The sequence below is a fragment of the Carettochelys insculpta genome, chromosome 2 (assembly GCF_033958435.1).
Source record: "Carettochelys insculpta isolate YL-2023 chromosome 2, ASM3395843v1, whole genome shotgun sequence".
Lineage (NCBI taxonomy): Eukaryota > Metazoa > Chordata > Testudines > Carettochelyidae > Carettochelys > Carettochelys insculpta.
In genome coordinates, this window is record NC_134138.1 from 24,713,612 (window position 1) to 24,739,594 (window position 25,983).

The 25,983-nt window shown below is 41.0% G+C and overlaps 1 protein-coding gene across 1 annotated transcript; it reads right to left on the reverse strand.

Moving 5' to 3' along the window:
• Positions 1-652: 652 nt before the first annotated feature.
• On the reverse strand, positions 653-25,060 carry SQLE (squalene epoxidase). The gene is made up of 11 exons (XM_074986671.1): positions 23,992-25,060; positions 20,005-20,254; positions 19,560-19,740; positions 15,739-15,835; positions 13,806-13,919; positions 11,729-11,900; positions 9,281-9,376; positions 8,621-8,763; positions 6,565-6,661; positions 6,213-6,300; positions 653-4,938 (listed from the first exon to the last, which is right to left on the reverse strand). The coding sequence occupies exons 1-11, from the start codon at positions 24,283-24,285 to the stop codon at positions 4,746-4,748; spliced, it is 1,725 nt and encodes a 574-aa protein (XP_074842772.1). The 5' UTR covers positions 24,286-25,060; the 3' UTR covers positions 653-4,745.
• Positions 25,061-25,983: the final 923 nt, after the last annotated feature.

Sequence of the window (25,983 nt, forward strand, 5' to 3'; positions counted from 1 at the left end):
ACGCATTAAGCTCAACTCAAAATCCTGCTGCCCCTGGCTCTGGTTCATACCCCTGGCCCACGCAAGCCTAGGTTCAAACTGAGCCCCTGCACCTAGCTCTGGCTCAACACGCAAAACACCATTTCAATGACCCTGAGCACGGCTCCAGCTCACAACCCCCATGCGTGGCTCTAGCTCGCTCAATCTCCTCCCGCCAGTTCAACTGCCCGTCCCCTGCTCGCAGCCCCAGCTTAACTCCCCCCTGCCCCCCAACCCCACCAGCCCTAACCCACTCCAGGCTTAACCCCTCTGCCCCACTCCCAGGGCCCCAACCCACTGCTCCCCAATCCAGGACTTACCTTTCAGAAGGAGCTCCATGTGCTCCTGCTGCTTCCTGGGCTGCAGAACATGCCTTCTGTCAGGGAGAAACCCCCCAACTCACACGAAATTCCAGTTATACAAGGGTGCTTGGGAATGGAACCCTCGCATAAATCAAGGCATTACTGTACAAAATATTTTTTCCCTATTACAAACTCAAATGAGCAGAATCTGTCCTTAGGTCCTGACTCAGAAAGGTACGTAAATATGTTTAACTTTGAGAAAGTTAGGGGTCCTGGCTAAATCAGGGCTTTATAACATTCATTACCCAGAGAAAGCAACAAATCTCCACATGAACAATAAGTATCTTTATTTAAGTTAGTTAGCTGGTGGTGCATATTTGGCTCAGAATCATTAACCTCTGGTTTACAGAGACTGCAAAAAATATTCAAATATAAAACATACACAATTACATAAATTAGTCAATAACATTTCTAAAATTAGACTCCACAAATTATGAAAATACTTTAAATATAAATGCTGCAAACTCTGAATACCCATAAAGTGGCATTGTTTAATTTTCATATCTGAACATCTGATTAATTTTCATATTTGAAAAATATTACTGTTTTTCCTCTAAGTAAAGTTATTAATGTGGCAACTTTTAGTTTCAATAGGGTACGAAGTTTGATACTGGTTAGAAAAATACATATTTCTGTTTTCACTGGAAAAAAGGTCATTTGAAATATTTATCAAATAAAATATTAAAAGTCTCTCCATAAATATTTTCATAGTCCAACAGAAAAGGTAATTATGCTTACATACAGCGACGTAATCGGTCTTAATTTTAAAAAAAAAAAAAAAAAAATACACAGATTTTTGTAAATCATAGGTAAAAAAAGATGATCTGTCATTACTTTCTACCCTCCTGGCTGTGCTCATACCAGGGTTTTTCAACGAGCCAAAAATGGAAGAGCAATCCAGTGTTATGCAGCATAATAAAAAGAAAGGTAAGGACAAAACAAAATACACATAGCAGAAGAAAGGACATTATTAAAGGTAACATTAAGAGGAATATTGTCAGTAAAAGGCATTAAACGTTTTGGTCACATGCAATAGCTTGCAGAAGAACAACAAAATCCAAGTATTAAAAAGGACATTTTTGTAGTATTTCTCATGTGTTTTTAAATAACCGTTCCTATTATTTATAATACTCACTTGGAAGAAATCCTGACTACCTTTATTTCAGTGTCTACAACTAGTAGATGTACTTCTGTTAAATGGTCAGTACCTGTTAACTTCTGCTACCCAAGGAAAATGAAAAGTCCTTTAAATAAAGTGAGACTTCAGAACTGGGAGAATGTAGCTTCAAATTGAAATTGCATGTTTTCCCCATATTAATAAAATGCAGCATTGTTAAACAAATTTTGACCAAGTAACCTCTTGTATAAATGAAGTAATTCTGGGGAGGAGAATGTGTTTTTTCAAAAAATTAGTTACTTAGTATAGGATGACATTTGCGACAGTAATCAAGTTTCACTAAATAGTAATTTTTTAACCTGAAACTCTGACAGTTTTTTTTAAGTGTCAATAGATTGCTATTTTAATTGCAACTGAAATAAAATAGAAGCAAAAACTTTCATTGAAATCAATGAAGATTTTCTTACAATATTTCAGAGTAATAAAGAAAACAAACTCTCCCCAGAAATACTGAACGATGCAGCAATGAATGACAAATTATTCACTCTTCATTTTATTATTATTGTCATCATCATTAACGGTGCATTCTATGCAATTAAATGAGGAAGTTGCCCTCTGCCAGAACTGGAACTTTTCTACCATATATCAACAATTAGTTATGGTCATTGTAAACAATTAAGACATTTTAAATGTAGATGGTAATGGAACATATATTTACATTATGTACATATATTGACAAGAATAAAAGAAAGCCAAATCCTGAACTGGGGTTAGCGTTTTAAACAGAAGCAAACATAATACAATATGTTTGGATTGCATTGCAGACAACTTTTTATTCCAAAAGGTTGAAAAAGCTACCGGGGAGAAGCTGTTCTAGATTTAATTTTAACAAATAGGGAGGAAATTATTGAGAATTTGAAAGTGGAAGGATGCTTGGGTGAAAGCGATCATGAAATCATAGAATTCACAATTCTAAGGAAGGGTAGAAGGGAAAACAGTACAATAGAGATAATGGATTTCAGGAAGGCAGATTTTGGTAAACTCAGACAGCTAGTAGGTAAAGTCCCATGGGAAGCTAAACTGAGGGGAAAAACAGCTGAGGAGAGTTGGCAGTTTTTCAAAGGGACATTATAAAAGGCCCAAAAGCAAGCTATCCCGCTGTGTAGGAAAGATAGAAAACATGGCAAAAGACTGCCTTGGCTTAACCAGGAGATCTTGCATGATCTCAAACTAAAAAAGGAATCTTATAAGAAATGGAAACTAGGACAAATTACAAAGGATGAATATAGGCAAACACCACGAGCGTGCAGGAGCAAGATTAGAAAGGCTAAGGCACAAGATGAGCTCAAACTAGCTACAAGCACAAAGGGAAACAAGAAGGCTTTTTACAAATACATTGGTAACAAGAGGAAGACCAAGGAGAGGGTAGGGCCATTGGTCAGTGAGGAGGGAGGAACAGTAACAGGGAATTTGGAAATGGCAGAGATGTTTAATGATTTCTTTGTTTCGGTCTTGACTGAGAAATCTGAAGGAATACCTGACAGAGAATGCTACTGAAAAAGGGGTAGGTTTAGAAGTTGAAATACGAAAAGAACAAATTAAAATTTACTTAGAAAAATTAGATGCCTGCAAATCACCAGGGACTGATGAAATGCATCCTAGAATCCTCAAGGAGCTGATAGAAGAGGTATCTGAGCCTTTAGCAATCATTTTTGGAAAATCATGGGAGATGGGAGAGATTCCAGAAGACTGGAAAAGGGCAAATATAGTACCCATTTATAAAAAAGGGAACAAGAATAACCCAGGAAACTACAGGCCAGTCAGCTTAACTTCTGTGCCAGGAAAGATAATGGAGCAGGTCATTAAAGAAATCATCTGCAAGCAGTTGGAAGGTGGTAAGGTGACAGGGAACAGCCAGCATGGTTTTGTTAAAAACAGATCATGTCAAACCAATCTAATAGCTTTCTTTGATAGAATAACGAGCCTTGTAGATAAGGGAGAAGCAGTGGATGTGATATACCTAGACTTCACTAAAGCATCTGACAGTGTCTCACATAATATACTTATCAATAAACTACGCAAATACAACTTAGATGGGGCTACTATAAGGTGGGTGAACAACTGGCTAGATAACCGTACCCAGAGAGTAGTTATTAATGGCTTTCAATCCTGCTGGAAAAGTATAACTAGTGGGGTTCCACAGGGGTCTGTTTTAGGACCGGTTCTGTTCAATATCTTCATTAACGATTTAGATATTGACATAGAAAGTACACTTAAGTTTGCAGATGATACCAAGCTGAGAGGGGTTGCAACTTCTTTGGAGGATAGGGTCATAATTCAAAAGGATCTGGATAAACTGGAGAAATGGGCTGAGGTAAACAGGATGAAGTTTAATAAGGACAAATGCAAAGTGCTCCACTTAGAAAGGAGCAATCAATGTCACAGGTACAGAATGGGAAAGGACTGCCAAGGAATGAGTACAGCAGAAAGGGATCTAGGGGTTATAGTGGACCACAAGTTAAATGAGTCAACAGTGTGATGCTGTTGCAAAAAAAGCAAACATGATTCTAGGATGCATAAACAGGTGTGTTGTGAACAAAACACGAGAAGTCATTCTCCCGCTCTACTCTGCACTAGTTAGGCCTCAGCTGGAGTATTGTGTCCAGTTCTGGGCACCGCAGTTCAGGAAGGATGTGGAGAAATTGGAGAGGGTCCAGAGGAGAGCAACGAGAATGATCAAGGGTCTAGAGAACATGACCTATGAGGGAAGGCTGAGAGAACTGGGCTTATTTAGTTTGGAAAGGAGAAGATTGAGGGGGGACATGATAGCAGTTTTCAGGTATCTAAAAGGGTGTCAAAAGGCAGAGGGAGGGAACTTGCTCTTCCTTGCCTCTGAGGATAGAACAAGAGGCAATGGACTTAAATTGCAGCAGGGGAGCTTCAGGTTGGACATTAGGAAAAAGTTCCTAACTGTCAGGGTGATCAAACACTGGAACGAATTGCCAAGGGAGGTGGTAGAATCTCCATCACTGGAGATATTTAAGAAGAGGTTAGATAGATGGCTGTCAGGGATGGTCTAGAAAGTGCTTGGTCCTGCCGTGGTGGCAGGGGGCTGGACTCAATGGCCTCTCGAGGTCCCTTCCAGTCCTACTATTCTATGATTCTATGATCGAACAGTTCATGCCCAAAAAATTTTAAAGGCTTGGTGAGTTTCACATGTTCTTCCTCCCTTTATTTTTCTCTCATCTTTAATAGACTATATACTTCATTTCAGAGCAAATAAGTGGAAATAGTACAGTGCATGCCCGGTAAAGTACAGCACCACTCCTAAAAAATGCTCGTGGCTTTGTAATCCAAGACTCAGATTTAAAGCAAAAATAAACAGCATAAAGTGCAACAGCGAAGAAGTGGCCAATCAGTACCACTGGTTTAGGAGATAAGCTGTACAGACAGAAAAAGAGAAAAAACACATTAATAAACAGACACCTGAGGTGCTATAGAATATTCAGTCTTACATATTAATTCAATAAATTTTCATTAGCATGTGACTCACATCTGTTTGATCTAAACTATCCCAGCCCTGCCAGCCAAAATGGAAGAATTTTGCATAACTTGGAGCTGCTGTGTGTTAAGTAATTCCTTCTACATTATTGCCCAGATGTACCATTGTCTCAGCATCATTTCTGCTGCAGCCTTCATCCCTGCCTTTATCATTTACAATCTGGATTATTTCAACTCCACAGGTCCAGCTCTCAGGACTCCGAGTGAGGAATGTAGTAGTCCACCTTCTCACATGCTCAAAGAAACACAGTCCATTGTTTGTTTATTCATTTCAGGATGCAGTTCAAAACTGTCCTATTTTAAAGAACACCCAGACTCCTGCCTACCTTCTTCAAAGAACTTGTCTCTCTTCTCCTTTCCTATTCCCTCTTCTCCTCTAGAACTGGCCTCTTCCGCAGCTTTTACACAAACACCATTCTTGGTGAATGAATTGTGTCAGCTAGCCTCAAATCTTCAGCCATCCTGAACCTCTTTGACTCTCTCAAACTGTCCTGCCCACATATCTTACTTCCTCTCTACAACTCTTTGGGGACACGCTTTATATGAAAGCATAAAGCAAAACAACAACGAATCCTAAAGAGGTTTGTTAGTGTGTATCCTTTTGCCCATGCAGATGACCACTCAAGGTGAACAAGTGTCTGCATGGCTATGGCCACACTAGCCCATCCTTTCAGAGGGGGCATGGCAATGAGGCACCTCAGCAGATGCTGATGTGCTGCTATGAATATGCAGCACCTCATTAGCATAACGGTGGCCCACATGCACTTCTGAAGTGCCACTTTCAAAACACGATGCCTGTGTAGCCAGGGGCCTTTCGAAATGACACCTTGATTTCGAAAGCACCTTCTTCCCAAAAGCAAATGAAGAGGGGGCTTTTGAAATCAGGGGGTCATTTTGAAAGGCCTCTTGCTACACAAGGGGCATGCGTTTCAAAAGTGGCACTTCTGAAGTGCGCAAGGCTGCCATTATGCTACTGAGCTGCTGCATATTCATGACAGCGCCTCATTAGCATCTGCCAAAGTGCTTCGTTGTCATGTGCCCTCCGAAAGGAGGGGGCTAGTGAGGCTGCAGCCCATTAGTGGATCACAGTCCACTAACTATGGTATATGCCAGTTCCTGATACAGTACAGTAGTAGATGTTTTATGTAACTTACACAGACAGCAATCCAACAGGACCCGAGACACATTCTCCCCCAAGTTTGAAGTAATGGAAGCACGCTTGCCTTAGTTGATGCAAGGAATCTAGAAAAAGGAATTAAAAATATTTTCAGTTTGTTTAAAAAAATGGAATTCCTCCCTCGCTGTCTGCAGAGACATTATCAGCAAAATGTAAGCTCATATCAGACACTAGTACCACTCAACAGTTTTGGCGGCATTGACTAACACTGACAAGTATTCTAAATTCTTCTGAAAATTATAAATGCTACACATGCTCATCCATGAACACACACTGAGTACTTTTAATAAGCTGCAATTAATTACAGAAATTCTCTTAAATGTACATACCATCTCTGGCAGCAAACAGTTCATAAAGGGCCTGAGCAAGAACATTGACTACAAAAGAATGAGACTTTTTTCTTGACCAATAAAATGACCTTTTTGCCTGTAAAGATAAAAAATATTAAGCGTATCATGGTACAGAAAAATATTCAGAAGTCTTCTAAATGGGTAGAGGACTTATCTTCTTTTCAAAGGTCTACTGGTGTTGCTGCCCTATTTTCCTATAGATTTTGTACACTTCTTCTATTTAAAGATTAAAATCTGTCTCTTAATACTGACAGCTTGTTTAAAAACCAGTTGGATCTCCTCTTCCCCCATTCAGCAACAGCCATTAGGATAACAGAATCATGAACTCTGATAGGAAGGATACCTATTACATAATAATGCCATCCTTCTGCCAGCCCCTATGGTAGCTCTTAAAACTAAACAAGAAACAGGAAGAATGTTTTAACTAATGGGGCTTTCATCATTTCCCTGGAAAACTATATCATATAGTATACACACAGTTTTTTTCATTTCATTCATGCCACCCAATTACACCCGCCCTCTCCATCTAAATAACTGCTTTCCATCCTGGGTATTTACACCCTCCTAATATTTCTAAATCTTATTCTTCCCTCTCTTACACAATTGCCTTGCCAAACAAAGCATTGATTCCACTGGCCACTCTAACAATCTTGTTTTGTTTTGAATTATTTTACTATTTTTAATAACATTTTCCCTCTTATAATCAAACCTATTTCAAAGCTCACTGAAATCAATGATGTCTTTCCACTGACTTCAGGATGCTTTGGATTAGTCCTCCTGGAGGAATGTATAGCTTACAATGGTAGATGCTTTCAAAGCAGCAGACTAGCACTTTTTGATTTTTCTCTCTAAAGGAACCCTTCTGGACCAAGTTTGTGTATGTTTTTCTGAACCGAAAACAATTTTATTATGCCAGGTCATTACAGGTAACATCCACACATGAAGCCACACAAACTTTATTGATCAACAAATGAGGATGACTTTGCTTTTCACCTCCCCAATAACACAAACTAAAAGGTTGATTTAGAGGCAAGAATGCTACCTTTCAAATAACTGCTACTTCCTGCAGCACCCTAACGTTCACATGTTGAACATATAATGGCAGCAAGCTTCAAGTTAGTGCGCCAATTGTTTTGTTTGATTGTTTGGTTTGATTATGAGAGGAGAAGCTAAAAAAATGGGGAAAAAAATGAAGAAAGAGGAGATGCTGGAGGAAGAGTGGGGAGAGGCAAAGGAAAAGAGGGTCAAGAAGGGCAGACAGACAGAGTGATGCTAAGATAAGGAGATTAAGGGACGGGAAAAGGAAGAGTTGGAGCAAACAGCCAATCACCACAGGGCAGAAAAAGTCCTGTCAAAATTTTTAGAAACCTCTCTATGCATCCCGAAGTACTGTGCTATGGTTACTTCTGCAACTGCTCTGGTTGGCCTCCAGCTGGCTCCTCTCTGCAGTGTCTTCCTTATTCCCACCCAAATGCCATACATCAAGAAGAGCGGAGACGGCGGGCACCACTAGGATATAATTCCTCACAACAGACGGGGGACGGAAGGTGTCTTGCACTGTTCTGCATCCAGACAGGGAAGGAGGTCTGGTCCCCGTTGACTCCCCTTTTATCCCTTCCAATAGCCACAGCAGTTTAATCATTCACAATAATATCTAAAATCTAATATCTAGGTGAGCACAGATCTATTAGTTGTTCTAGCCCCAAGCTAAGAGAAGTGTGAGCTAAGTAAAAGAAATTGCAGAAACACAAGCCTAGACATGTCTCAGAACAGAGTTGCCAACAGTCCTGGTTAAAAGGGACCTCCTTTATTTGTTTTTCTCTGTGAAAGGATGGGAGTTGCTGAGTGTTGCAAAAGAGTAGCAAGAAATACCTGAATGCAAATGAGCACTGCCTATTTATTATCATTAACAACATCAGAAGGAAGGGTAGGACAGATGTGTTAAGAAAAAAGTGCCTTATTTTTTAAAAATAATGTTGGCAGCCCTAAAAAAACCCCACACAATTAGAATTCTAACGTCAAAATAATGTCTCACCTTAAGAACAGCAGAATCCTCATAAAGATCTGGAATATCCTGAAGCAAGCATCTCCATATTTTAATATCATTCAAAACAACACTCATTCCTCCACCTGTCAGAGGGTGCCTCATATTATATGCATCTCCCAAAAGAAGAACGCCTAGATGGGAGAAAAAATAATGGCATAGAACACTTGCCAAGTACTTTCATTTGGAAATCAAAACTTTTATTTCTCTATCAAATTTGTCAAGACATAGCAAAGAAAGCTCTGCAGATTGAAAACTAAATAGATTTTATGCAGCTACTTGATGTCACGGTGTAAAATACATCTGAACAAGCTTGAAAATGTGTTTTAAAACCCACACAGCTAAAAAAGGATTATAAGAATTAAAAAATTGGCCACTTTCGACAGATAACAAGCATGAAAACCACCAGCCTAAAACTGACTTTTTAAAAAAATGCATGTTGTAAAATAGGGATTTAAAAAAGGGAATGACCAACAACTTAATTCCAGTTATAGGTGTCAAACACACATAGGAATGCTTTCTAAAGCACCATTTTCACAAGAAGATAAAACAAACTCGACTGAAAAGTAGCACTGAAGGCAAACAAAAATATTTCTAAGTCTGTTTGGTGGTCATTAATTCTACACATAAGTATTTTTAGTCTTACACGACCTCGTTTGTTAACAGGTGATGGAGGTAGGAAGCTTGCTGGCATGGTCCTCAAACGATCATTTTGAACTGCTGTTAGGAATGGTTCCTTTAGGTGCCCTTCAATAATAAAACTCTGGTTAGTTATATTACATACAGGACAAAAAAATCAAATAACTTGTACAACTAATCTGAACCAGTTAACAGAGATGTAGCTCTGAATGGTCAGTATAACATATGTAAACTGAACAAAAACTACCATTTGATGTTGTGGTATCTAAAAATAATAGAAAATTAGGTTTCAATGCTGCATATTTCTACAAGGGCTCAATCTTGAGAGATTCTGATTGCCCTCAGTTGCAAACGACTTAAGTGGGAGTACAGGATGCTTGGCATCTCATAGAATCTGTATAAATTGCAGCTTATCACACAAAGGCTTGCAGCATCAGGAACTTCATTTACAGAGGGGAGGAAAATTGAAAAGAACAAATAATTTTGGCATTTTAATCAGAATAAGCACATTAAAACACATACATTTGCCCTCAAATGACCCTACGAAGGTGCCATTAAAAAAATCAGTGGCAAAACTCACAATAACTTTGACAATGCAGGATCAGGGCTTAGCACAGTTACCATGGCAAAACATCAGTGAAACTCTAAGACAGGCAAAAGAAAAGGCATGATGAGTTGCCTCCTTCACAAGGGTCATAAAATATAGTTTCCACATCAGCCCAAAAAAAAGACTATTTCAGGAAGACTGATAAAATCATTCCTACTCTACCTTCCCCAGCAGGAGCATAATCTGTATCTAGACATATATGTTGTTCACTTCTGCATAGTTTAGGATATGCCAGGTATTTAAATAAGAAAGCCACTTAAAAACTTGCCCCCTTAATAAATTTCAATTCCATGTTATCAAAACAAACAAAAAAAAAAAAAGTCTTGAAACACTTTAAAGATTAATAAAATGATTTATTAGGTGATGAGCCTTCATGGGACAGACCCACTTCTTCAGCTGTGAAAATTCCATGTTGTGTTTACATATAGACCCTGTATAATGGTTTAATCACACCAATCTGTAATCTTTTTGCCTACATGACCCTATTTTGAGCCTGAATTATTTCACAATCTCAAAACAACAACAAAACTTTGACTTGCAGCATGATCTTACCAGTACAGTGCGTGCAAGGTCATACTACATAGAGGAACCATTCTGCTCTACAAAACGACCTTGTATATACCACATACATGAGGTCACATCACATGGAAGACACCACTTTATAGAACTGATCTGGTGCATGGCTGACAGCATACCTCTACTTGGTTTTGCAACCCATACCTTAGGAATTGTAATATTCACCATTATAAAAGCTGTGTCTACATGAGCGCCCTACTTCGAAGGGAGCACGGTAAGTAGGGTATCAGGAGATTATTAATGAAGTGCTGCTGTGCATATACAGCACTTCATTAAGCTAATTCTCCCCTGTGGCAACTTTCAAGTGTTAAACTTCGAAGTGCTGGCTTGTGTGTAGCCGCCACTAAGCTACTGGTACTTCAAAGTGCCCAGGCAACTTCAAAGTCCCTTTACTCCTCAAAATTCTGGTACTTCGAAGTGCCATGGCTGGCAGCATACTAATGAGGCGCTGAACATTCATTTCAGCGCCTCATTAGTATTCTCCTATTTGGCCATTAGCGTGGCCATTTCAAAAGTTTGCACAAGTGTAGACACAGCCTAGAAGTCCACCAGTCCTCAGCTCTTCACCCTGCTCTCAGCATGGTTTTCCTGTCCTACAGCAGACTCCTTTCTAGCAGTCAAGTTAGAATCTCCATCCTGCCTATTTTCCATGTTTGATAGTCAACCTCAGGAAAGTTCTCCACTACAGAAAGTGGTATAGCTGCAATGGCACTTCCGTCTAGTGTTGATGCAGTTTATAACTCACAAAAGCTGCTTTAAATCAATATAGTTCATAGCAGTTCCTGGAAGAAATACATAATATTGATAAAAGTACTTTTATTTCCATATAACTGCATCTACACTGAAGCATTTGCTGGTACAGAAATTCTGGGAAAGAAAAGACCATGGCATGCACACACACCCCACCAATAAATGGAAAAAGCTTTTGCTGTTGACCAGAACTTACAGAATTACAGCCAATGATGCACTCACATCCTAGTAAAAGGAGATGGGTGCTTGCAGAGTCAAGTGACATTTGACCAACAGAGTGTGAATTATAAAGTGGTTTGCATGAGGGACCTTATATGCATGAGGGACCACCTTCTCCACCCAGGGAAGAATTCTGGATGCTAGAGAGAGCTCCCTGACAATGTGCAGAAATACATACTTCAGCTGATCAGACGCTTGACGTTCCAAATGGACAATTCAGCAACAAACAAACAAAAAACCCACACCCAACCTGGTGAATAATACATTATCATTATAAAGAGTATGAGCACACATCTTTGTTGTCTTACCAGGAAGTTGTGGATAAATTTTCTCAATCATGTATTCTTTGATATTTTTTGGCATTTCACCTCGAATATCAACAAGTACTCGAGTTTCAGTTGAAGAAATCTGGTAGATAAGGACTGGACTAGGATTAGCTAAAACAAGTTCAGCATGATTGGCTTTAAACTGGGGGGAGTTCTTTAAAAGAAATTAAACAAAAAAACTAGTTAATAGAAGCGAAAAGTTGCTCTCTTGCTTAATCATTTCCTGACATCTTTTATGCAAAACAAGTTATATAAATTTAACAAAAATATGGGTTTTTTTTTGGAAGTTCAGTACGTTCTTTGACCAACATATAATCAATCAATGTGACTTCTTTGCACATTAGGAAACCTTTTATGACAATGCATTTTAATTTGTATAGTAAGCTACACACTCCAACAGGCCCTCCAAATCTGGGGGAACAAAGCAGTCAGTTGCACAGGGGCCTAGTGTTTCAAAGGGACCTAGAGCTCAGGCTGCTGACGAAGTAGCAATGGTGGCAGCCCAAGCTGTGAGCCCCTTTGAACTACCGTGGAAGCACTGCTCCATGTGCATATGGGGGTGAGGGGGCAGCACCAGTCTGGGATGCTCTCAGCCATGCTGCTTCTGTCTTTGGCTTTGCCACTTCTAGGGACACAGAGCTGGGGCCCCCGACCACCTTGCCCCAGAGCACACAGTGGCTGTTGGCCCTGGTACATTTCATTAATTTCTATATCTAAAGCGTCCAGTTTAGGATTTTGTTTAAAATGAACAAATGAGAAATAAGAGTGCGAGTAGTCGTTAGGTATACTTGTTTGTTTAAAGTTAAATGAGTTCTTATGCACCTTGCTGAATTAGGGTTACAACCAATAGTAAATATTTAAAGTGGTTGAAATATTGTTAAATAAAAACACAGGGTTTTATTTCAAACCAAGTAAGGGCACTAGTGTGGACTACATACCCAGTCTTCCTTTCACAGAAATCAGTGAGAAATTTGTCACTGACTTCCACAGAGATGTTTTGAGAACTTTGAAAACCTGGGTTGGTATGAATTTTAACTAGTGTGTTATTTTTCACATTATGGCTAGTGCTACACTCACCCCTAGTGCTGACCGCTTGATGGAAATGAGCAGCCTCAAAAATTCAAAATGGGTGCTAATTTGCATGTTCAAGTGGTTCATTTGCATATCTGCAGCAGAAAAGCAGTGAAGATGTGGTTCTTCTGGCAAAAAACCCTCTTGTCAGCAGCCCCTTATCCCTGATTTTTTCCAGGGATAAGGGGCTGGCAACAGAGGGTTTTTTTGCCGGCAGAACCATGTCTTCACTGCTTGTTTTCTGCTGAGAATATGCAAATGAGCAGCCATTTTGAATTTTCAAGACAGCTCATTTGCATCAAGCTGCTGGCACTAGATGTGAGTGTAGCACTGGCCCACTACTTTAACACTCCCAAATAAAAAATGGTGTTAAATCTGGATACACATCAGTGGGATTGTCCACACAGAAAGTCAATGCTTGGTGTGAATCCACAGTACATTAGCTTGCCGTACATTAGATGAGTATGTGGACCCTGCTACCATTCAATAACATTTCTACATCACATTTGCAATGAGAGTGCATCAAAGCATACTGCAGAATTTTTAGTTCCAAGCAGCACAATCTAGCCACAGGGCCAGACAATGAGCAGCAAACCAGTGAGCTAGAGATTCACACTTGAGTTTCCATGCAGATAAGTCCAGTAATTTGTGACTAAAAACACACAACCCAATTTTTAAAGTCACTATTCTGACCATAGTTTAATAATTTTCAATGCCAAAATGAAAGAATTAGTTAACATAACTTGCATTCAAATATTTAAAAGTATGTTCTTCTTCCAATGGAACATTTCATTCAAGAGACTTTGCTATCAATATTTGCCAAACAACAGAAAATAATCAAGGTATTTTAAACACCTAAGGATAAATTCTCAACTGATACACAAAACTCTTCTTGAAGCTACTGAGAGGTGTAGTTGATTATGAAGAGAAAAATATACATTAGAATGCTTACTTATTTCTTCTTGCAATATACATACAAGGTCCTTACTTTCAAAATGCAGCCAACAAAATGGGATGATACAGTAACTTTGCTGGAGACCAAGTTTCTCCTAAACTTAGAGAAAAGTCCATCAGCAACAACAGTCAGAGGGGCATGGAGTTCCTGCAGCATAAAAATGTGATGTTTATTTCAAAAAGATGAATAAATTGTCTCTGTAATTCATATGTTGATCCTATGTAATTGTGGATCTGTTAAGATATTATTAAGCTGAATTAATTTATCTCAATTACAAAGGGACAAGCACAATCAATCGATCATTTTGGAATGAGAGAAAGTATGGAAGAGTTCACCACCATAAAAATTTTGAGACATAATGGCTAGGTCTACACTTTCCCCCAACTTCAAAGGGGGCACATTAATCAGGGCGATGGGAGATTACTAAGGAAGTGCTGCAGTGAATACTGTATTCACCGCAGCACTTTATTAATAATCTCCCATCACCCTGATTAACATTCCCCCTTCAACATTGCAGGCAAGTGTACGCAAGCCCAATGAGTAGCTTAAGAAGATGATGAACCTAAAGAGGAAGGTGCTCCTCAACATCCAATTTATTTTTATTGTGGAATCCGAAAGTCTCTATATAAATAAACAAAAAAAAGGAATATCTTTTTCTACACTAATGAATAATAAATAAAAGATTTCTGCATAGATATCTCAATTCATTTTCCTTTTAGAGGAATAAACAAAAAATAACTTCTAGATAACAAACCACCACCACTTTTATTTAATTCTGCAATTAATGACCAAGTCACTGTCAAACTATCAAAACAAGTTATGCAAAATCGCTTATTTGCCTTAGGATACCACGTTAGTTAACATCAAAATCCACCCCTAGCAGTCTGAAAATACACCCATGATCTTCTGAAATTGAAACTGCAGGAATGTTACTTAACTTGTATTTGAAGAAAATATTCAACACTAGAAACTGATCAAAAGTGTGGGTTTTGTCCACCAAAAGAAACTGTACACTTTTCTTAATGTAATGTTCTAACCTGTACTGCCATACATACAAGTTACTGCCCAGTTTCTTTTTTTAAAAAGGATAAAAACCATCTAGCCTATGCATAGCCCTGTTCACTGGTAGATCAAAATCCTCAACAAATCACCCTTTATTCCCACTTAAGAGATGTGGAATTAGAGACACAGGGAGTGAAGTGATTTGCCCAAAATGACCCAGCAGACCAGTCGCAGAGCCAGAAATTGAAAGCATGTCTCTCTGATCCAGTCCAGCTCTCTATTCACAAGCCCATAAAACCTCACTTTATTTGTCTAATGCTTGATGCACATTTTTTAATACCAAAATCTTCTTAAATGTTAAAACAAAAAAGCAGTCCAGTAGCACTTTAAAGACTAACAAAATAATTTATTAGGTGATGAGCTTTGGTGGGACAGACCCATTTCTTCACATCATAGCCATACCAGAACAGACTCAATATTTAAGGGGTGGGTGTGGGGAGTCAGTTTGGAAAGAAAGGCTGCTGAACTCTTTTATATTCAAATTTGACACATCAACACGTGGTTTGAACCAGGATGGGAATTTTCTAGGTCATTATAGGGGCTCTTATGCATACTTGGTTATATCTAATTCTTGACTCCCCCTCCCCTTCTGCCCCTCTACTCTCTGATTTGATCACCTTGATAATATTTTTCTGATTTGTCAACCTTGATCACTATTTTTGGTTCTCTGTGCCTTAAATATTGAGTCTGTTCTGGTATGGCTATGGTCTGAAGAAGTGGGTCTGTCTCACCAAAGCTCATCACCTAATAAATTATTTTGTTAGTCTTTGAAGTGCTATTGGACTGCTTTTTTGTTTTGATAGTATATAGACTAGCACGGCTATTTCTCTGTTACTACTTCTTAAACGATATATCGGTGACTATACAATAGTTACCACATAAAAGGTGAAATCTGCTGTCTCACCTTAGTATCTCCAGTTTCTTTATCCTTGTACTGAACACCCACCACACAATCATCTTCCTCAAGCAATTGTAACACAGTCCCTTCAATGAATTTTGTGCTGAAATAAATCAGAACTTTTAAAATTACAGGAGGGGAAAAAAAAAAAAAAAAAGGGCTATTAAGGGCCAAAGTGTCAAACTGACATGATATCACAAGGGGGTTCATGATCCCATTACTGCATATAAAAAGCATTCATTTATACAAAAAATGGTTTCTGCTATTTCAGATACAGTATTAAATGGTTCCTATTATCTTGCAATCTATGGAAAAGACCAAATGTCACCAAATGCTATAGCTCAGGCCCTATGAAGGCATCCATATAGGCTTAACTCTATACACTGTGATTTAATCCTATTGACTTCATAGTCTGTCATGTAAAATACCCACGGAAGACTTTACAAGTTTGGTGCCTGTGGGCTTGTCTACACCAATAATCCTCAAGCAGGAGATGGAAGGCCACTTGGGGACTGTGAGCAGGTTTCAGGGAAGTCACCAAACAGCGCCAACATTAGACTCCTTGGGGCCCAGGGTAGAAAGCCAAAGCCCTGCTATGTGGGATAGAAGCTAAGGTCCTTAGGCACCTGAGGCTAAAGGGGAAGTCCAAGCAACGTAGTTTTGCAGGGCCCCATGTGGCATGAAGCTCCAGCCAACTGCCCTGCTTGCTACTCCCTAATGCCAGTCCTGAGTTTTTATATGCAGACACCCGTTATTGTGACAGAGGTGGGCTGTGGAGCTTTTAATATCATGTTAGGGGGTGTGGGGGAGCTCAGAAAGAAAATGGCCTGCCCCAGGTCAACACTACAGAGGGTTGGCCTGTATAGCTAGGCAGGTAGAACACTCCCATGTACATGGTATAGCTGCCATGAGGAGCTCTATTGACAGCACAGCCTCAACACTTCCCTCTCCCCCACATTAAGCTGATTTGTCAGAGGTTTTTTTTCCTTCTTTGTTTTAAAACAAATTTTTTCTCTCAGTTATCAGATTTTTTTTGTACATCTGAAAGAAGTGGGTCTGTCCCATGAAAGCTCATCATCTAATAAATAATATTACTAGTCTTTAAGGTACTATAGGACTGTTTTTTTTTGTTTTGTTTTGTGAAGATACAGACTAACACAGCTACCTCTCTGAGACTATACATGTATGTCTCTCACAGAACTGGAAGGGACTTTAAGAGGTCATCGAGTCCAGTCTGCCGCCCTCTTGGCAGGACCAAGCACCATCCCTTACAGGTTTTTTTTTTTAAATCTATTTGCCCCAGATCCTAAATGGCCTCTTCCAGGATTGAGCTCACAACCCCGGGTTTACAAGGCCAATGTTCAAACCACTGGGAGCTACAAATGGCATTAGTCAAACCCTCAAGAACAAGGGTCTGCTATATAGCTGCATCTACATTAGGGGGTTTTCAGGCATAACTAACTCAGCTGGGGTAATTTTTTAACTATGTGTTGAACCTCTCTAGTCCAGCACTCTCAGGATCTGATCAGTGCTGAACAAGAGAATTTGCTGAACTACAGGAGTTCAATATTGTCTAGCAGCATTACCAACACTTCCACTCCTTACTGGGCTCTTAGAGGACAGCTGGGGTAAACTGGAGCTAAACGACTGCATAGAACATAGAGAGCCACGACTGGTGGCTATAAACAAATTTGATGGGACCATGGGAAACTTGACCACACCCATAAGTGGTCTAAAATCATGCCAGATTAGGGATGTTGCCAGATGAGAGAGTTCTGGATTAGAGAGGTTCAACCTGTACTGGACTATCAGTGGCATTTCACATGGGTGCAAGGATCCACTGACACAGATCCAATTACGGATTCAGAGCCTTCATCATTAGAACTAAACAGTGATAATGGACCACAGCTTTACCCTCTACGTAATTTTACTTTTATTCATCTGAAAATTAATACTTACTGATTAGTACATGCTAAAGTATATTAATGTGTAGTAACACTAACTTTTAACTCCCTAGGAGTCACATTTTTAAGAATTCTGAGAGGAAAAAAGTGAGACTCCACAGCATTCAAATTATAAATGTCTGAAATCTCCAAACTATAATATTCACTTGTCCTCCCCTGGTACACAGAGAAATGGGACATATCCAAAATGAACAAAGAAATAAACTCAAGTTACAAATACTAGTTTTTCTAAATTGCCCCTAAAAACTGTGAAAGTTATGTCATATATGCTTTATAAGGATTTTAAGAAGAGTTAGGTGTCCACATCCCATGCCCAAGCATCTTAAATTTGCATAATTATCACAAATGCATCACAATAACTCAGATCTCACCAATCTCAGCAGTATTGCAAGGCTGACTTTAAATATTATTTCAAAATAATTAATTAATCTAGTCAAATAGACATAATGGAAACAAACACATTTTCAGTAAAGAACAAAGATGCATACCACAATGGTGCACTTCTTTTTTAAATATATAGCTTATTGTGGTATGTTGCAAGACAAAGCAGGAAAACCTTACTTTTCTTTAACACACACATTTCCTAACACCCCTTTACATAAAAGGTAGTGATCATTTAAAAATTTATTATAGATGTTTTTAAAGAAGATAGGGTTGCCTTCAAGAATCTAGATTACTAAAACTACTGGAAGTATTCACTATTTTTTTTACAACAATTTACTTGTATATGTAGCATTGGAAAAGGTGGAGTAGAGAGACAAGAGAACCATGATAATTCTAATTCTTGCTGAGGCAAACTTATTTAATGGCATCATAAATCAAATCTTCAGGGAAAAAATCAACATGATTAGGGTCTGTACGTACGTCAAGTTAATGAAAATTTAAGTGAGATGTGATTTAAAGCTATCCCTGAATAACTTTATGCATGTACAAATCCTGAGCATAAAATGAGTCAGTTTTACCACTTTCTTCTCTCATTAATACAGGTACTTCTTTGCATCATTCACAGATAACGCATGGCTTGTTTTGGCAAGCAGCTCTGATGAGCACAGGTATATACAAGTGAAACTCCATTCAAGTTACAACCATGTATAGTAGAGTTCATTTTGGCCCAGTTTTTTAAAGTATACATTGTGCATTATGGGCTTGTTTCCCCACTGAATTAACTTTGTGTAGCCGTTTAGATTTCTGCAGACCAAGCATAAAACCCACCAAATTAGAATTCTACATTCACATCAGAGACAGTGGTGTTCGATGACATTTTTAGTATGGTATGCAATGATCCAGTTCTATACATAAATGCCTTAAGCAGTCCAATTTTTCAACAATGTTCCACAAAATAGCATACTCCATGCAGCATGACCTCATGCATCTGGAGTATGAGAGATCACACTGTCTGGAAAATGTAATTTTTACAAAACAGTATCTTCCATACCTGTTGGAAGGGCAGAGAGAGTGAGTCAAATTGCAGGGAAAATCCACCACACTGACTGCCAGTTGGACTGCATTTTTAAATTCTGAGGCATGCAGTGCAAGCATTACCTATATAGACAGCACATTACTGACCAGTGTTAGTGTTTTACAACGACTTTGCAGAGATATAAATGACTACAAGAGGTTCAAGGGAAGAATTTACCCAAGATTTAGGCTGCTCCTTGATGTGGTCCATTATTTTGTCTCTGCCCAATGTTTAAAACCTGTATTTTCAAAACCAAATTATGTCCCAAAGACTAGTGCACTATTGCTTATGTAGATGCTCTTTTAGTTGATTATCGTATAATTAATGTATCTTTATAAACATCTACAAAATTAAGCTAAAATTATTATACTATGTTGATTAAAATGTTAAGGCAGTGGTCTTACTTGGGTTCTGCCATGGCTGCCTTTCGGAGACTCATGATGAAGCGTCCATGATGAAATGCTCTTCCACTTTGCACCAGACCATCTTCAGCATTTGGATAAGGAATTTCAACCTCTGACTTGCTCTCTAGATCATGAATTATGTAACCATTTACTATGTGAGCATCAAGACCTTCCACTGAATCTGGAAAACAAATTCCAATATTTTAGTGTTTAAAAATTGATCTCTATATAAAGACTATTCTATTTCTTTAGCATTTAATCACATGCACACAACACAGACGGGAACATTTGTAAAATAGTGAACAGGAAATGTGAACAATCAATTTTAACTGAAGTATGTCCAGAATAAGCCGTATTTCTTAATTTTCTTTGTAAGCATACTTTTATTTGATACATGAGGGTTTTGTTCTTGCAAAAAAAGATCTGAGTTTTAAGATGCACTCACCTTCAAGACCTAGGTCTTTAAGAGCATTATATCCACCAGGTTGTAACAATTCTCCAACTATCCTGTCAGGTTCCTTCAGATCCCTCTCTACTACGGTCACCTTTCTTCCATCCCTTGACAGCACCGCAGCCAAAGCAGAACCAAGTACACCTGAACCTACGATGATAATCTCTGGATCATACCGAGGAGCTAATATTGTATTTGTAGCAGTCTCTGTAACAGTCATGTTTGAGTTTACCCCTCTTTTACCCTATGTAGAAATGAAGACCAACAAAAATGAAAGTGACTTAGCTAGCATTTTCAGTCTTTATTTTACAAGTAATAGAAGACATGGACAATAGAATATAAAAATGAATTATTGATTTTTAAAACTAAAACATAATTTTTAGTCGTTTCTGGGTCTAGGTCTGACTATCAACTCCCCTAATCCTGCAAATTATTATTAAGTCTAGTGATATGAGCAGCCCTACTGGAGTTCAATGGGGCACACTCAAGAGCAGCAAGTGTCACTAAACTAGGTGACCATCCATCCTGTTTTGGCCGGGATAGCCTGTATTTCAGGCACTAGGAAGGCATCCTGATTTATTTTAACAAAGGGGCCAATTGCCCCACATTCACATGGTGGGATGGCTGCCACCCGAGTCCCATCTCCCCAGAAAGCTGGGAGCCTGACCACCACAGCTGCCGCCTGGCTCCTGCCTCCCCATCACTTGGGGGAGCCAGCAGGAACACCAGCATGGCTGAGTACCCGCTCCTGGCTCCCCACAGCTCGAGGGAGCCAGAAGGAGCACTGGCATGGGGAGGTCCTCAGTGGGGCTGCAGCCCCATTCCCAGCACCCCAAGGCTTGAGGCAGCCAGGAGCTGCAGCTGCCCCCTGCAGCCATGAAGCATTCCCCTGTCCCACCAGCAGGGTGACAGCCTCCACAGGGCAGCCACTATCTGAGTAGGGTGACCATACGTCCGGTTTGGTCAGGACAGTTCCCTATTTCAAGCACCAGGAAGCCATCAACCCTACCTCCCCACACCCAAGTTGTCCCATATTTAGCCTAGGAAAGATGGTCACCCTATCCTAAACTCAGTAGAAAGGAATTGCAGGAGGGGATGACAGAACACCAGTACTGGTCTGGAGGCAGAGATTTTTCTGAGGCTAATTGTAAATGTGGCCAGATTTGGGAGTATTTTCACAAGCATGGCAAAAAGCAAGTTTCTGACACCACAGTAACTTCCCTGCCAAATTTTAAGTCCATGGTGCAAAGCATAGAGGCACTACAACTTCTCAAAAGTTGAAAGACTTTCTTTTAACATGGTTAAAATCTATTTCTGTGCACCCTTATTTTGAGAATAACTGAACCATTTTAGCTGAAACGTCACCTCCGAAACAAAAAATCCATCCCAAGGTAGATAGTCAAAACGCAAAGTTATCAGCTCAAACAGTTACAATTTGGCCAAGTTATAAGTAATTGCAAACAGTTTTATCATCGAAAGTGTTAGGGCAACTTTAAATATGTGCTAGTCTACAATGTGACTATTTATACTGCTTACAGTTGAAACCCCCAGGTACTGGCTACCATTCATCTAATTATACATACTGGTTAATCAATGTCTGTCCTGTATGTAAAAAGCCTCATAAGTTCCAGTCCTCCATGGCAGTCACCAATTATGCCTCATGTTGCACAAAAATAACAAGAAATAGAATAGTCAATATAGTCTCCCAGGTCACTGCCTGTATCAATGCTCCCCTGGGTGCTGAAATAGAATAGAAATAGTACAGTGGAATATCTTATTTATTCCCTTTCGGCAACTTACTTGGCAACCCCATGTAATGTTTTCAGTGACAGATTTGCGGCTTGTACCTGCTATTTTTCAAAATCTCTAGTATTTTTCTGCTTTTCACATCACTCCCAGCGACAAACACTCTACTGTCAGAATCGAAGTGACAGCTACCAATGGTGTGCAAAGTAGAATGTACTCTGGCTCATTTTGACACAGCTCTGTTACTTCTGCAATGCTTACATAATAAAACCTATATTTTTCAGTACAACTGACTAGAATGGGGTGGCCAACAAGTTAGTGATGAAGAGCCATGGATAGAGTGCAAAGAACCATGTATTGTATATTTATTTTTCTCTCCACACACACACCTATAGATAAAACATATATGTGGCTCAGTGCCCTCCCCCGGAGCCAGAAAACCCCAGCCTTCCACTCTAATCTAATCCAATCCCTTTCCCTTCTTCCAGAACCACGTACCCTCAGCTCCCCGCTATAATCCAGTCCCCCACCACTCATCCAGAGCCCCACAACTCCAGCCCTCCTTCATTCTAACTGGTGGATGATGATTCATCAGAGCTGCCACGTCGTTCTCCCACCAAGTACTGGTGCATGTGCGTGGAGTGGCGAATGGCACTCCTGGCACGTAACTCTGAGGACAAATTGCATTTAATGGCTCGAAGAGCCATGGGTTGGCCACCCTGGTGTCGAAGGGAAACAGAATTGTTAAGTAACAAGATGCCATGTTACTGCTACTTTAAATTACTATAAAATATGGGGGGTAAATATAAAATAAATTAACTGAAATAAATTACCTATTGTGCAGGGCATAGTCTTTATAAGAAATCTATTACCTGAAAGTCCTGGGGAAACTGCTGCAGCAGCACAAAGCCAGTGAGCCCTGCTCTGTGGGATCAGACAGTCATCTCTACTCCAAAGTGTATGTAGAAGCAAGTCCCACTATTGTAATTCAAGGATGAATTTGTGCATCTGCTTAGCACCCTAATGGGGCTACTACTGAGCTCCTGCCTTAAACTAAAAAACTTTCCACTATCATACACTCATCCCTTGCTATAAGAGCACAATTGGCTCCCAATTTTCTGCTGGTAGGTGAAAACTTGTAAGAGGGACACTAAATTCCCATTAAAATACATGTAAAAGTCTCTGCTTCGTTCCAAGTGCTCATAACTCAGAGAAGGATTTGCAGCATATAGCGCTGCTTTTGAAAGGTAAATGAACCTTAGGTTGGGGCGGGTAGGGAGGGTTAAAAGCTGGAGGCAGACTAGGGCCATGAGCAGGAGGGAAGGTTAAAACCTGATGGCAGGTTGGATCTGTAGGGCAGGTAGGTGGGTGGGGGTTAAAGCTGCAACCAGTTGGGTCCATGGGGAGGGCTAGGGTGATGATTCAGGCTACTGCAGGTTGGGTCTGCGGGGTGGGCGGGGGTTCAGACTGCAGAGGGTTGGGTCTGAAGGGAAATGGGGGGAGGGGGGTTCAGGCTATAGCAAGCTGGGGCCATGGAGCCGGTGGGGGGTTCAAACCACAGCAGATTGGGTCTGCAGGGATGGCAGGGGGCCTTAGGCTGAGGCAGGTTGGGTCTGCAGGGCCAGTGGGGTAAGGCTCATATTACCAGGGGGTGGGGTGAGTTCACTCATCTAGTGAGCAAAGGCAGGTCTATGTATCCCTTGTTTTAGCAAGTACTCCTAAGTAAAGTACTCCAGTGAGGAGGAATGAGCATACCACTGAGACACAAAGACAAACTGACAGCCTGCTTCAGAGAGTCTACCCAATGTTTTAAAAGTCTTCCAAGATGTAAAGCAGTACACCAGATAATTCCAAAAGTAGAAATGCTGAAAGCTGGCCCATATCACAACACTGACAATTTAAGATTTGTTTCATATGTGGGAAAATATATTCAAAATTACACAAAACACAGAGACTGAACCATCAACTTAATAGCGGAGCTTTCACTATGTTTACAGTCAAACCTGATCTGAAACCAGAGAGCCCAGTGTAATAGGCTCGACTAATAGGCTCTATCTAGGAATGCGTCAACCAAAACTGAAATAACATCTAATCAACCCCTAGCTGGGGACTAAAAAGATAAATCCTCTCCAACTTTCATTAGCTGCTTTTCCCTCAAACTGACAGAGGAGCCCCACTGTAAAAACCATCAGTGAAGGGATTCTCTCCCCTTCCCCAGGTTTAAACTGAACCTACCTTTCTGGATTTGGGTTGTTCCACCTTTGGAGATCCAGGGGTGGATTTGGCCCAGAAAAAACCGATAAGTGGCAAAGCTGAGAGAACACGACAGAGGATCCCGAAGTGGGACTGTTTCAGCTGCCCCTGCTGCTGCTTTTTCAGCCACCCGGAACGATACCAATAGGTCAGCAGCAAACCAAGAAAGAAAAACATCAACACGATCAGCAGCACCTCTTTGTTGACGTAAATCATTAAGTCACCACATTTCTTATACACATAGATGAAGGAGGCGATGCCCAGAAAAGTCCACATTGTGAACAAGGGCAAATAACTCTTGCTGATGGCTCCCTTTAATACTGTGATCAAAGTTCTCTGAAAAAGAGGTCTTGCACGAGGTATGAAAAATTACAAAAATACAAATATTCTCTTGAGATACAGATGTGTGTGGCAAGGTGGAAGCAAGAATTTCTCATCAGGTCCTGCAAAGGTAGAAGCCGAGGCGTTCGGGACCAGCCCAGAAACAATGATGCTCCAGAAATGGTCTGAATTCAACACAAATCTTCTCTTAACTTGCAGACGGGTTTACAGCAGGTCATATTATTTAAATTCGACAGCGTGACTCCATCTTCGACCCTGGCTACTACGAGCTGATGTTGAAGAGGATCAAATGCACCATCGGAGAGGGGTTTTGTTACTACCTCCCCTTTGGGATCACTCTTCTCCAGCACCAGGGCTTTTCCCCACCGAGGTACTTAACTGGCTTAATAGCGCACGTGGTCTGACATACAGCCGCCCTCGGGATGCGGACTGAGAGCAGAGACCTCTTTGATTAAAGCTAAAATCTTATTAAATCCCAGGTTGCCCCCGGGCTCCTGCCCTCAACCCACAACTGGAACAAGTCTCCTGGCGCAGCTGGGCGGCTCTGTTGCGATCCCCCGCCCGGGCTCCCTTCGCCCTCCCGCCCGGCAGTCTCTGACAAGACCAGTCCACAGGGCACCCGGCTGTTCCGCCGCAGCTGCCCCTCGTTGGGCTGTAGCCTCGGCCCAGCCCTTCCGCCTCCGCCTGAGCTGGGCCCCGCTCCTCTCGCAGGCTGCGGAGGGTGACGCGAGGCTACCTCCCCCCCAGCCCTCTCCGTCTCTAAGGCTACGGCTCTTAGCCAAACAGCCAAGAGATTACGCGGGGGCGGGGTTTATTCTAACATGCGGCTCCCTCCACCGTCCTCCAAGCGCCGCGCGCTCCGTGCCTCAGCGGCTCCCGGCCAATCGGCGCTGCTAGGCCGAGATGGCGCTATTGAGGACTGACCAATGGCAAGGAGCGGAGGGCGGGGCTTAGTGCCTCCTGGTCCCCCTAGTGCGATGTGACGAAATGAGCGGGCGGGGAGCAGCTGCCTCTGGTTGCCATGGGCGCGGTGAGGGAGAATACTGGGCGCGCTGGCCGGGGAGGTGGGGCGCAGCTCCGCGGAGCAGTGGGGAACAGTGTGTTCCCCTGGCGTGGCGGCCGCTGGGCCTGCTCTGCCACAGCGCCTAGTCCACGCTCTCCTTCCCGATGGCCGAGCCCCACGCCCAGAGGGGTGGTTGGCAGTTGCGGGCGTGTAAGGAGAGCCACCCAGAGGCTCAGGGAGGGGCATGCCGGGCATCCCATTTAGCAATTAAAATGTAAGGCAGGCGGGGAGTGGCGCACCTCCCCAGCGCTGCCGTGGCTCACCTGTGCTTGGCTAGATACCTCACTCCAGCCTTTTGAATGCCAGGGCTTGTCTAAATCAGTGTTTCTCCGCCTTTTCTTTTAAACAAGTATCCCTTTTTAAAAATACATATAAGTACCTAACAACGTAAGAACGGCCATAGTGGGTCAGACCAAAGGTCCATCTAGCCCAGTATCCTGTCTGCTGACAGTAGCCAATGCCAGGTGCCCCAGAGGAGGTGAACCAAAGACAATGATCGAGGGATTTGTCTCCTGCCGTCCATCTCCTGCCTCTGACAAAAGGCTAGTCACCATACCTTACCCCTTGCT